General features: G+C 38.4%; 1 protein-coding gene across 2 annotated transcripts in view; it reads right to left on the bottom strand.

Moving 5' to 3' along the window:
* Window positions 1–14,167, bottom strand: part of NT5C3A (5'-nucleotidase, cytosolic IIIA) — a 39,270-nt gene extending 25,103 nt beyond the window's left edge. The window contains exon 1 of one of the 2 annotated variants that reach the window (XM_010828984.1): window positions 13,939–14,167. In XM_010828984.1, the coding sequence (XP_010827286.1) occupies window positions 13,939–14,076 (138 nt within the window). In that variant the 5' untranslated portion in view covers window positions 14,077–14,167. The remainder of the gene's footprint in view (window positions 1–13,938) is intronic. The other variant, XM_010828997.1, reaches the window with a different exon arrangement.
* Between the last annotated feature and the right edge of the window lie 485 nt (window positions 14,168–14,652).

Genomic DNA, 14,652 nt, shown 5'->3' with positions numbered 1-14,652 from the left:
GGGATCTTCCCAGCCCAGGGATCAAACCTGCATCTCCTGCGTTGGCACGCAGATTCTTAACCCCTGCACCACCTGGGAAGCCTCTTGATAGCATATATTACATTCAGTATGAAATGTGTGACACAGAAACCAAGCTTGTGGTTGTCAAAAGGGAAAGGGGTGGGAGAAGGGATAAATCAGAAGTTTGAGATTAGCAGAAAAGCTAATTTTATACTACGTATAAAATAAACAAGGTCCTACTGTATAGTACAGGGAACTACATTCAGTATCTTGTAATTAACTATAATAGAAAAGAATCTGAAAAAGAATATCTATAAAAATACATCTGAATCACCTTGCTGTACACCAGAAACTAACACAGCTATACTTTAACTAACCAAATCAAACCAAAACAAAACCAACAGTGGAACAGTTGCTTATTAGAACTTATAAAAATAAGTGTGGTAGAAAGTGGCCTTTAAAAAGCTTTGTGGTCAGTTTTGTATTTGTGAGCTCTTTCAAACTTTAACAGATAGCTCCATGCCAGATAAACTATAACACATGAAATGACAATCCAATTTCTTTTCTGAACTAACTAGTACAAAACTCTAAGACAAAAGTCTCTCAGAAAGAGACAAATAGAGAAAACATACCTAATTTCACTTTGAATAAACATATAAAAGTTTAAATAATAAACCAGTAACAAACTAAATTTAATATAATAACCATTTAATGTGACTGAATCAAATATATTCCAAAAATCAATTAATAGTTATCAAAGAGAAATGACAGGGTCACAAATGACTATATTTTCTTCTTCATATTCTTGGTATTTTCTAAATTTTCTGTAATGAATAATATACTTAGAAGAAAATAAAGATTATTTTTTAAAACTTATATGTTCCAAAATAAAAGAAAGTTAAAGTGTATATAATGTTACTATATACCTCTTAGAACCAATGGGCAGTATATGTTAAGTCATATTTATGAAGTGAAATGAAAATTATCTACTGGGACAAAATCATAATATTTTACCATTTTTTCTTCAGTAGCCTTCCTCATTCCATGAGTGGGAGGATAAATTAGTGAGTAAGCTATACAAACTAAACAACATGCTATATTTTCCTACCCTGGCTATAAAATGAAGTCATAATGTGTAAATGAGGACTTATGTGCAAATTAAGGTCAGCAAAACATTCTATAAAGAATTAGCACAAAGGTATGAAAAGCAGGGTTATATTTAGCAACTCAAAAATGGAAGTGAAATTAAAAGAAAAAAACTTGAAAAATGTATTTCTAACATACTCTCGTGGCCAAAAGCATTTTATAAAAATTCTTGCAAATTAAGACAAAGAACTGATGATTCAGCAAAGAAGAAAATAAATGGTCAAGTATTTTAAAAGTTTAATTTCAAAAGTAATAGAAACATGGTTTTTAAAAAGCTATCATTTGGCAAAGATGAGGAAAAAAAAGATACCTACTTCCAGGAAAACATGGAGCTAGGTACTTGGATATACTGTTGGTGAAAATATAACTTGGTACAACCTTTCCAGAGGGTAACCTGGCAGCATACTCAAAAGGCTTTGCTCCAGCAATTCCATTTAAACAGTCACGGACAGGCATAGATGCCACAAGAATGTTCACTGATCCATTATTTATCATAACAGAACACGAAAAACAAGCTAAACGCTCAACAATGAAGAACTTGCTAAATAATTGATGATATTCATATACAATACTGAAGTAACATAATATTAAAATAGGGGTGTTTGTTATTAAGAAATAAATTAACAAGTGAATCATCTTTTTAAAAACAATGTTATCAACTATGACCCCATGGGAAAAATGATACTTAACAGTTATATGCATGGAAAGAGAAAGGAGTACATTTACTAAAATATGGGGTTTTTTTGGTTGGTGAAAATTGCAGATTACTTTTTTCCCCCCTCATCTAGATATACTAATTTTATATCAGCATAAAGTATCTCAGAAATAAAAAGAGGAAGAATCAATGGGAGATTAAGTATAAAATAGGCAAATAATTTAAAAATGGAGAAATTCCTTATAAAAAGCTTAATTGTAATTCAGGCATTCATGAGTCAATCATCAAAACTCCCCTAAAGCTGAATCAAATGACTGGAAATCCACACATGGTATAGACCCCATGAGTTAATTAAATCTATAATGATCAAGACCTGTGCTTGCTGTAAGTATACTAGAGGGGACTCAAAAGTGAGTCAAACGCATGTAGCTTTATCCTTTATAGTAACTCATACTTCTTGTACAATTATAGTGAAATTAACTGAAAATGACGTGATGGTATGTGCCAATCCTCCACGTGTGCTTCCCAGGCCAGCTGAACCATCTACAAAGATGACAGCAGGAATGCAGATTAAAAAACGTTGCTCAAAATTTGGCATAATGCTGTACATCTCTCATTCTTTTTAATATTTTTAACTCTGAGAAAGATGTATGATATAATAAAACCATTCAGTTTTTAATCTCCAAATCTGAGGTCTCAAATAAAATACTGTTATCAAATAAAATCAGAGATAATTTTTAAATGCATTACTTAGTATGAACATACTACATGAAAACATCATGTCTAAAATCAAGATGGGAAAAGAATAGCTTTATTTATAGAAGGAAGAAGATAGAAGAATTAACATTTACTGAATAACTAGCATGTGGCAAAAATAGTTTGGCACTATCTGGACATACAAGATCATAAGACAGTGCCAAACTAAGCCAAATGCAACTCAGTCTCTAATTAATTCCTAGTTCTAATGCTGGTGTAGTCCCTTTTTATCTTAGAGAACTTTGGTGGGTTTCTTCTTTGTAACATTTCACTATGCTATAAAGCTAGGCTAGGTTCTCAAGTTTTTCCTATCTCCCTATATTAAAATTGATCACGTGTCTCATTCTCTCTGAACGCTAAAAGTGTGACTGAAGAAATTGAGATGAACTGACAAACTGTTCATGGGGGAAGACTGTATAATAACACAACTATTATTATTTTTGTTGATGGTGTTACTTTGAACCCAGACTCCAAGTAGGACATCTGAGGTAAGGTAAATGAGAAGGCTGTACCATGACAAGTCTTCAAAGGAAATACAACAGAGGCAAGAAGTATCTTGCAGGAACCCACATCATGTTAAACCTGTGATCATCTACTTCCACCTAATTACAAGCAGGAACTTGCCAAACACATTGAGCAACTCTCCTCAACTGCTAAACAACTCTAACCTATTAGCACCTTGAAAACGAAGAACACATATTGGAAAAAGGGAGACAAATGGTATTTACATCTGTAATAGCAAAATACTGTCTTACTTGGCTTAAATTTCAAAGCTTAATAGTTTTTAGGAGAGGAAAAATAATTTTCTCTCTACCCTTCTAGGTTCCTGCGAGATCCCCCGTACCAGAAAGAAAGATTAGCAGAAAAAATTAATTTCGTAGCTACAAGAGCGTCCACAAAGATATGAGCCCCAAAGACAGCCAGGCAATTGATCAAGGCTTATATATTATACAATGCTGAGCTGAGAAAAAGGCAGGGGTCTGGGGCTTCAAAGAAGAGGAAGGCAATTCCCAGGAAGAGGGGAAGATCAAACGTTTGGTAAGCAGACATTTGTCCCTCTATGTAGGGAAATGTCCCAGATGAAAACTGTGATCTTTAGCTCTCTCATGGTGGAGGACCCCTTTCTCAATTTTTACGCAGGTAAGGAGTAGGTAAAATGCTTTTCTTGAGTCGGCTGCGTCTTGACTGCCTTCAACGCCAAATATTTCACACACCAAAATGGCACGTTGTGGGGGTGGTACCTTCTGTTTCACTTCAGGTTAAAGCAACAAAGAGTAAACATAAAAGTGTATTAACAAGAAAGGTAATTTAGAAATGAAGCACTGTGCCATGAGAGGGGAAGTCTGCCACCTGCTGGCAGAAAAGCAGAATTGCATGAGTTCCCTGATCGCTGTTATTTTTAAGGGGGGACCATCTAGACAGCATATTAAAAAGCAGAGACATTACTTTGCCAACAAAGGTCTGTCTAGTCAAGGCTATGGTTTTTCCAGTAGTCATGTATGGATGTGAGAGTTGGACTATAAAGAAAGCTGAGCGCCAAAGAATTAATGCTTTTGAACTGTGGTATTGGAGAAGACCCTTGAGAGTCCCTTGGACTGCAAGGAGATCCAACCAGTTCATCCTGAAGGAGATCAGTCCTGAGTGTTCACTGGAAGGACTGATGTTGAAGCTGAAACACCAATACTTTGGCCACCTGATGTGAAGAACTGACTTATTTGAAAAGACCCTGATGCTGGGAAAGATTGAAGGCGGGAGGAGAAGGGGACAACAGAGGATGAGATGGTGGGACAACATCACCGACGCAATGGACATGAGTTTGGGTAAACTCCAGGAGCTGGTGATGGACAGGGAGACCTGGTGTACTGCAGTCCATGTGAGCAACTGCACTATCTATCAGGTAAGGTTCATGACATTAGATTTCAAATAAGTTATTATGTGAAGACATAAATTACAACCTATTAAAGGAGAATAAAGATTGAAGTAGGATTTCAGATTCTCTGTATGCTTAATTCAATAATTATTTTAAAAACAAGTAAAAGAGGAATACATGGAAATGATTTAAATAAATTATAGGGAACATTTAAACTGCTATGAAAATTTAGGATAATCCAAAACACTTTGCAAAATTATTAAATCTGTGGGGGAGGGAAAACAATTTTCCCTCTACCCTTCTAGGTTACTGGCTGAGACTCCACTGTAATGAAAGACAGATTAGCAGGAGAAAAACAAGTTTAGTAACATATACAGTATACTTCCTGTATACATCAGAGATACCCAAGAAAACTGAGTTAACTTCCAAAATGACCCAAGCCATCAGTGGCTCAGATGGCAAAGACTCCACCTGCAATGCAGGAGATCTGGGTTTGATCCCTGGCTTGGGAAGATCCCCTGGAGGAGGGCATGGCACCCACTCCAGTATTCTTGCCTGGTGAATCCCCATGGACAGAGGAGCCTGGGGGCTTACAGTCCATGGGGTCACAAACAGTCGGACACGACTGAGTAGCTAAGCACAGCACATCACCTACATACCATCTTTAGCTAAAGACAAAAGATGCGGGGGAAGAAAAGCCAGGTTTTCAGGCAAAGCTCAATAAACAAGGGTATGGTTATGTGGAGTTGAGATTTTTAAGAGTTTTTATGTGTTTATGTGCTCAGTTGTGTCCATCTCTTTTCAACTTCACGGACTGCAGCCTGCCAGGCTCCTTTGTCCATGGAATTTTCAGGCAAGAATACAGGAGTGGGTTGCCATTTCCTCCTCCCGGGATCTTCCAGGGAACGAACCCGCATCTCTTGCCTCTCCTACATCAACAGGTGGATTTTTTTTTAAATTACTGAGCCACCTGGGAAGCCCAAGAGTTTCAACAGACTCAGTCATTGCCCTCTTCCTGGTACAGAAAGGGAGACAACCCTATAAATGGAAATTTTCCTTAGAAGTGTAAATTGCTCTTATCAAAGAGTAACTTCTGCTTATTTCTCAGAGTTTCTCTCGCGTCAGCTGTTTTTTTTCCTTAAAAAAAAAAACAAAAAAAAACAGAGAAACAGCCTAAAATAACCCAGATACCACAGAGGCGTATTTTGGGGTTACAAACTCTGCTCCCTTTCAGATCCTGTATATTTCACTTCTGCAACATGTCAACTTTCAGCCCTCCTCTTTCTGCTGCTCCGATGGCCGTCTAGAGAGCACAGTCATTCTCTTTACTCCAGGCTTATTTTAATTCCTGCTCCTCCTGGGTGGCAGATTTGCCACCCCAAGGTGTACCTTTTTTGCATAAGGATTATTTTGAGCTGATTATTTCAGAGAAACAGCAGACACAGAGAAGCTTAGAAAACAGAGTAGACATTACCCTTGTAGGTCAGTTGGTAAAGAATCTGCCCGCAATGCAGGAGGCCTGGGTTCAATTCCTGAGTCGGGAAGATTCCCTGGAGAAGGAAATGGCAACCCAATCCAGCATTCTTGCCTAGAGATACCAAGGAACAGAGGAGCCTGGCAGGCTACAGTCCAAGGGGTTGCAAGAGTCGGACACAACTTAGCAACTAAACCACCAAGGGAAATTTGTATTTTTTAATAAAAGAAATCTCCGTCTGCATCGCCCTTTGTACGAGGAAGAGAAGATGATTAAAGCACAAGAAATCTATCAATGGAGAATGCACTTCAATCTGAGTATCAACCTAGGTCAGGTTTATCAACTTCGCTTCCTCCACACCTCTTCTACACTCTTCTTTTTGCCTTTAGCTTCAGATGGTATAATTCTAAGCCATCCAGGAGTTACTCACTTTCCCTTGGTATTGTACATGTTAGTGAGCTTGTTAGTTTCTCTCTTGTTAGTTTGTCTTGCTATGGGGTCCCCAGTGGAGAATTTAGAAAGGTGGAGGGAAAATTATTTCTCTCTTCTCCTACACTCTTCTCCTTCTGATCTAGCAATGCTAATTTAGTGTATCTCAGCTACACTGAGATATGAATAGATTAATATGAATAGATTATTCATATTAAAACACATTCCAGATGTTATTTATTAAAAAATTTAAAAAAAAAACAAAAAACAAGCTCAAGGGATCTTTAGCAAATTATTTACAAATACCTGATAATGGAGATGTTTCTACAATGTGGTCCAACACACACCTTTTAAAATGTTATTGCTATTCATTAACCAGTTTTAAAAAAATAAATAAAATAAATGCTCATGTTACTTCAAACATTATGAAACATTAAAGGATGATAAAGTTGAAGGTTTCCTCCATAGTCTCACCCTCCCAAGTTCGACTGTCACCAGCAACAACCATCAACAGCTTCTGGTATAGTTTCTCAAGAAGTTCCAATAACAAGCACATACATGTATATCTTTTCTGGAACTACAACTGTCCTACACCTTGCTTTTTTCCCCTAATTACTATCTTTTGAGCTTTTTAAAACGTTAACTCATACAGATTTACTTTTTTCTTTTTCAAAGCTGCACAATATTTTATTATATATGTGTACCATAATTTAACCATGCACTATTACTTACTTAACCAATGTATACCACCTCCTGAGTAAATGAAAGTGCTCATTTTCCTATGTTCTCATCACTCTGCTTTCTCTTCTTCATACAGTAAATTCTGGCAGCCTCAATTTTCACTCTTTGTGAGCAATTAACCTGGAAGTTTTGTGACTTGTAAAATTTGTAATTATGCTGGTGGCAGGAATTTGAACTGTTTACTTCAATGGTTCTCAAATTTTTGTAAGCCTCAGAATCATGTGAAGAGGGGGGGACTTGTTAAATGAAGACAGTAAAAGGATTTAAGGATATGATACCTTTTAGCCAGAAAACAAAATTATTGGATAAATTAAAAATATTAGTATATAAGACCTTATGGAAAACCTGATCAAAGTTTTTGGTCAACCTAATATCTGGTCCAAGGATGGCTTCATCTGTCATGTAAATGAGTTCACAACAAAAAGAATAAGCAAAAACACCCAGTTTGTAAAGCTAAAACTTTTTTCAGGAACTATTCTAGCTAACATGAAAATAGCTCACTAGATAAGATATCAAACTTGTCACTGCAGTTGAAAATGTGGTTAACTTGCTACATAGGATAACACTCAGGAAACATGACAAATGTGCTTTGAGAAGACAAAAATCATATGCCTGGCACAAACATTTCCATACTTGCAAATCTGGAGATTCAAGATGACCTTGGATATTTTCTCTGACAAAGTTAAGAGTTTAGTGTATTTTCCTTATTTGAAGATATATTTTACTCAAACTGGACACATTATGATTTCTACCCCTCAAATATCACCATGTCTATCAAACATTACCCAATATCGCCTCCTATTCCTTTGAACGCCACAAAGCTTTCTGTTGATCTCTCTCTCATAACATTTATATTCTTTCATTCTAGAAATACTGTTAGGACTTTAGCTTTTAAGCTAGTAGTGACACCTATTTCGGAGAAGGCAATGGCAACCCACTCCACTACTCTTGCCTGGAAAATCCCATGGACGGAGGAGCCTGGTAGGCTGCAGTCCATGGGGTCACTGAGGGTCAGACACGACTGAGCGACTTCACTTTCACTTTTCACTTTCATGCATTGGAAAAGGAAATGGCAACGCACTCCAGTGTTCTTGCTTGGAGAATCCCAGGGACGGGGAGCCTGGTGGGCTGTCATCTATGGAGTCGGACATGACTTAAGCGACTTAGCAGTGACACCTATTTAGCTGGTTAGCTTCTAAATCTCAGCATGTTATGAAGGCAGTGGCCATATCTCAGGAACTATTAATACTAAGATCTAGCTACTTTAGGTGTGGATGAATAAATCTTTACTCTTTGGGTAGACAGAAGATCAAAGCTATTCAGAATTTATATCCTCTATTGCTATTATTACCAAGTACTTGGAATGGTCTATTTTTCTATCAGCTGACTGACCACCTGTAATATTATATGTACTTTCATTTGATCAAATATTGAATACTTACTGAATGGTCAGTGATATGAAAAAAGAACAGGTACTACAGGGTAGCCTGGTAGACTGCTGATTACCTTCATACATGCCCTCTCCTTTCTTACTAACAGAATCTCCATTTTGTCAGAGGGTGGTTAAATTGCTCAAACAGACAAAATTCCTCAGCTTTACTTACAGTTATGGTGACCATATGACACTATTCCCTCCAAGCACATGTAAGGAAAAAGTTTTGCTTATGGAGTAAGTATTCTCCTCCTTGCTCCCTCACTTCTGCTGTCTGGAAGATGGAGATGTTGGCCAGGACTACTACAGCTTGTGATCGTGAGAAAAGCCAAGGACATTTCAAAGGCCTCTTCATACCTTACACCCCTTAGTTAACACCAGTAACTGCTATCTTTTGGATTTCTTGTACACTAGAAAAATAAAATCTGTATTGTTTAATAAAGCCATTGATTTGGGGTCTCTGTTTCTCTTAGTCAAGTGCAACTAATAAAAAAGGATGACAAAAAAACCAGGCACCAATCCAGACATACCAGAACATACATTATAGTAAACAATATAAGAGGGTGCATAAATTGCTAAATTATGAGAAATCATCAGGAAATGCCACAGGAATTCAGGGAACACGCTTCACAGAACAAATCAAGAATTTAAAACATGTGCTAAGAAGTCATAAATTTCTGTACTGATAAAAATTAAAGTTGAGTTATCAAAATATTTTAAAAGCCTATGTGATAGTGTTAACCCCCTGAAGCAGTTGTTTAAATCTTGGTTTTTCCCTACCCTTTTTGTAAATATATCTAAATTATATATATATTCTATATATATACATTCTAAATATATATACATTCTAAATATATATACATATTCTAAATATATCTAAATTTAGATTCAATAGTGGGCTTTCCACTTACAGACTAGCACTCAGAAAACATCTGATATTATCTTAAGATAGAAGAAAGGAAGATTTTGTTAGAAGTTTATCTCTAGGAAGGAAACACACTAAGGTTTCAAAAACAGCACCAGCTATTTAAGGAATAATTGCTGATGTTCACGAGGAAGCCATAAATACTTGAGACGTGTTTAAATTAGAAATGACAGTTTAAACTGGTTGGGGAGCTTCAAGTGGCAGTTCCATCTCCCTTATTCCTGCTGTCCAAATAATTTCCACCTTCTCTGTTGCTCTTTAGGGAATAGTGTTAAGACTATACATTTATTCTGGTTTTGTGTTCCCATTTTATTTCATTTGTTAGATACGCCTACTTCGGGAGAATCTCCCCACTCCAGATTTATATAGATATAAGTAACATACATCATTATAAATTTAAGGTATACAGCATAATGGTTTGACATATGTACATTGTGAAATGAATACCGTAATCAGTTTACTCAGCATTCATCTTATACAGTAAGAAAGCAAAAGAAAAAAAAGTTTCTCTTTGTGATAAAAACTTTTAGGATTTAATCTCTAACCTTCCTATATATCCTACAGCAGTGTTAGCCACAGTCATAGTGTTAGCTAGGGTTGTACATTACAACTCTAGTGCTTATTTATCTTATAACTGTAAGTTTGTACCTTTGACTGCCCCCTTCCAATTACTTTGGGAGAATTCAATAAAGGATATGAGAAAACCTGAATGACATTAAACCATTTCATTTCCTTTTTTGGAATTAGTTTCCTATTGGAGAAAAATAAGTGTTAATCTGTTGGTAAAAAGTATAACTAGAATATACTCTGCTAATGAAGAAAAAAGGAAAAGAGTTGATATATAAAAATTGGAAAGAGGTGCCATTTAGTAGGAGAAATTAAGTCAACTGGACAGAAACAAAGAATGAAGTAAGTAGACGCAGTTGGTGTAAGGCTGAAAATAAGACATAATGTAAATTAAAATATGCTGGAATAAACACCTCTAAACCAGTGTACCACCAGTGAGTGGTACAGTCAGCCGTCCATACCTGTATGTTCCACATCAGTGATACCATCAACCAAGGACTGAAAATACGTGGGAAAAAAAGTCCAGACAGTTTCAAAAAGCAAAACTTGAATTTGCTTCTCCCTGGCAACAATTTACACACCACTTACATTGTATTTACAACTGTTTACATAATATTTACACTGTATTAGATATTAGAAGTATACCTTTTTTATACTATGTTTGAGGCAAGTTAATAAAATTCTTTCAGAGCGTACTTAACTCTGAGCAATGAAACTGAATCTGGCTAAGGGATTATACAGATACATATATAAGTTTTTTTTTTTGACTTGGGCTAAGGCAGTGGCACCCCACTCCAGTACTCTTGCCTGGAAAATCCCATGGATGGAGGAGCCTGGTAGGCTACAGTCCATGGGGTCGTGAAGAGTCGGACATGACTGAGCAACTTCCCTTTCACTTTTCACTTTCCTGCATTGGAGAAGGAAATGACAACCCACTCCAGTGTTCTTGCCTGGAGAATCCCAGGGACGGGGGAGCCTGGTGGGCTGCCGTCTATGGGGTCGCATAGAGTCGGACACGACTGAATCGACTTAGCAGTAGCAGCAGCAGAGACTATTTAAACTATATTGGAGATAGTGCATAGGTTATAATTAAAACTATTTACCATTTTATAAAAGGGCCTTGAGCATCCTTGGAGTTTGGTATTCAAGGGAGTGGGAACCAGCCGCCCAAGGATAGTGAGTGACTATTGCACGTTCTTAAAGAGAGAGGACTGTTCCTTATTTCTTTAAAAGGTTACCTGTCCACCTGTGTTCTCTATCCCCAGCCTTCCTATCTTCTCTAGTACTCAGCTTGATTGATTATTCCCTTTCCTCCTCTCATTTCATTAAGCATTCTCACTGTCCTGCCTGCCAAAATGGTCACGTTGCCAACCGCTCAAAACCTAAGCAAAAAACAACATACGCTGAAGGCATGAGTATTTTTGCATTTAATAGTCACTTTCTGGTCTTCTTCACTTTGTTGTTCTTTTAGTGGCTGTCTAACGCACATAGCTTTGAGTTCAACATGTGACCTGTGCAGACTGACACTGCTGACTCTGACCCTTCTTTTTGGTAATGCGTTCTCTTTTTCCACATCTGAGATCTCTGTTTTCTTCACTGAACACCCGTTATTTGTCAGTATTCTCAAGGTTTCTCTTTTCATCCTGCTGCAAAGTTTTGGATGAGAAATCATAACCATTTTCACTATTACTGCCAAGAAGTTAGACATTTCAGAAAGTACTGGTGCTAATCCCAATCTAGCTTCTCAATTCCAGCACTACACTTTCAGTTGCTGTTGCTAATAATAGCAACAGGTAAAGTATATACTGTATATTACTATGGGCCACTATATGGCAATAATTGCTTTTCAAAGCTCTTTACTTAATGTAACTAATTTATGGACATTTCTACTTGGCTAAACAGGACAAAGTGAATTTGCTCCACTTTGTCCCTGTCTGCTCTCTCTCTCCCCCTTTTGATCTTGGCTAATAATGTAGCCGTTATTACCATTTAGTTTGCAATCCCCACAATGTGATTAATCTCTTTAATGATCCTAAATAATGATAAGCTCCCAAATGATAGCAATTATGCCCACTGTGTTATTTCATGTAACTTCCTAACTACCCCATGAAGTAGGCAGTATTATGATCTTCCAATTAATAGGTGAGCAGGGTCAGAGAAGTTAAAAAGCCGGCTCAAGATCACATAGCTTGATAAATGAGAAAGCCTAGATTCAGCGCTAGGTTTGTATGAGTCCAGAGTTTGTACTGCCAAGTCCTGTTGATTTTATCTCTGAAATGTTCATCCTCTGAGCTCTCATTTTCTAGTCTAGGCTCTAATCATCTTTCACAAGGAATACTGCCAACATCCTCCTAAATTATTTCCTTTTTTCCAGGCACTCCCCTTTCACCTTCTCCTAAGTGATCTTTATAAAATAAATTTTTGAACATGCAATTATCCTGTCCAACTACCTTTCATGGCTCCCCACTGCCTAAAAAATAAAGGGCAAACTGTTTGGAATGGCTTTACAACATTCCTTTACAATTTTGTCTCCTTGTCCACATTCCCTATCTCTTCCTTCCAAACACACATCTGTATATTATGCTGCAGCCACAATACTACTTGTCCTTATGCCTGAATTAATATTACACATTATGTATATTTAAAGATTATGGCTTCATTGTGGATTTTGTGAAAGCACTGACTTTTTTTACCTCTACTTGGTTTAGAAGAGAAGTGATAGACCAACGCACAGTCCAAGTACATACAAGAAGGTATGGCAATGTGGGGTTTTTTCCCCCACACATATATTATACATTTTTGGTTTGGAACAAAAGGAAGCCACCAATGTTTTCTATGCAGGATAGCAACATAAACAAAATGAAAATTTTGAGATTAACAATATTTGCTCTTATGAGTACAGAAATGGAGAAAAGACTGCAATAATAATCTAAGACTAATTTAATCCTAGCAATAAGCAAAACTATTGGCATAAGAAACATGTGGGGAATTAACATTTTTTAAACTTTTATTTATGAAAGAATATTTTTGTATTCAGCCCAGGGCCAAGAGCAAAGATTGGGACAAATAGTTTCTGTGCTCAATTAGAACATAAAGTTGAAGCTACGTAGTCCCAGACATGAACCTAAAATTACATTATTTAGTACAGTGGTAAACTGTCCTCTGATCTGTCAATACTAGATCCTAGAAGTTCATGTGTGTAGTATATTATTGGGAGTATACACAGGACTATTCAAAGAATGCAACTCACTGAGAAAAATTGTCTTGATGAGTGGGCTCTAACTAAAACACAAAATATCCCCAACTTTGGAGCAAATATTGCCTATAATGCACCTCAAATGGAATTCTTCAAATACTATCTTACAATAAAATTGGAAATAAATTTCTAAAACGTTATGTAAGAGGTTTGGTGGGGGGAAAAAATGAACACAAAGATACTTCCCAGCAGTTTGAGACAGGAAGGAGTAACATTTCAAATACAAAATAAACTATTCTGAGCTCCAACTGGGTTAACTGTCATTTCTTTAACCACGGACAAGTTACATCTTGTCATAACCGAGCTCATCCTGGCCATGATGCAAAAACCACCGTCAGAATTGGATTGTTGCAACGGTTTGACCCGGGATGCCAGGAGGAGGGCGAAACATCCCCAGGAAGTTCCATTTCTTGAAAAAGCGGGTGTTGCTGCGGGAGGTAGTTTTTTCCCCGAATTACCTATTTGCTGCCTTTTTGTTTCAAATAGACATAACTAAGCCCACGGGAAGCCGAGCGCTGCCGTCAAGGGTCCAGACCAGGTCATCGGGCCCGTGGGGTCGTCCCAGGCGGGACGAACGGGTCCCCAGTGGGCCCCCAGCATTCCAGCAGAGGTCGGCGCGGGAAGGCGAGGCCGGACGGACCACCCCGACCCCTCACGCGCCCCGGCACGACAAGCCCCCACACTCACCATTTCGATGATCTTGGTCTTCCGGCCTGTCTTTCTCTTCAAGGTGAATATGTACTGGGCCAGCACCACCCCCGCCACCAGGGCGCACACGCTGGCGCTCGCTACCGCGCCCACCCTTGCCACCGCCGCTCGATCCATGGACCTGGCCTCTTTTGCCTCGCGGTTCGAGAAGAGGTCGCTGGGTGGCCACCGGCCTCAGAAACGCCGGCCGGTGGACAAGCCTGGACGCCCCGCCCCTCCTGCACGAGCCCCGCCCCCAGGGAGGCCCAACCCACGGGGGCCCTGGGGCGGGAAGCTGGAGGGAGCAGGAGGAACTCGCCTGCACCGGAAGCCAAGGTGGGGAAGAGGGTCTTCTCAGAACCCGGGTCCGAAGAACTGCTCAAGGACAGAAAAGGGGAACTGATCGAAATCTCTCCCTCTGCTAATGAGGACCAGGCAGTGGTTCATTCCAGCCCCGCCACAAGAAATCTGATGCCAACCACATTGAAAAATAATTCTCGGCCTTCCACCCTCCTCTCATACTCAGGACTACAACCCCCAGAAGGCATCTGGGGCGTTGCTATCTGACTTGCGCAGTAGCTTGGCTGTAAAGTGCTACGACAAGCTGCAGGGTGCAGCAAAGGTAACAAGGGAGTAAGTAAAAAGCGATCTGCAGAATATGAGAAAATACTTGCAAACCGTTTAATTGACAAGGGGTTAATATCCAGTTTATGT

This window comes from Bison bison, unplaced genomic scaffold (genome assembly GCF_000754665.1).
Source record: "Bison bison bison isolate TAMUID 2011002044 unplaced genomic scaffold, Bison_UMD1.0 scf7180017858770, whole genome shotgun sequence".
Lineage (NCBI taxonomy): Eukaryota > Metazoa > Chordata > Mammalia > Artiodactyla > Bovidae > Bison > Bison bison.
Note: the sequence above shows the minus strand (reverse complement) of the source record. Positions and strands in the feature narration are given on the sequence as shown.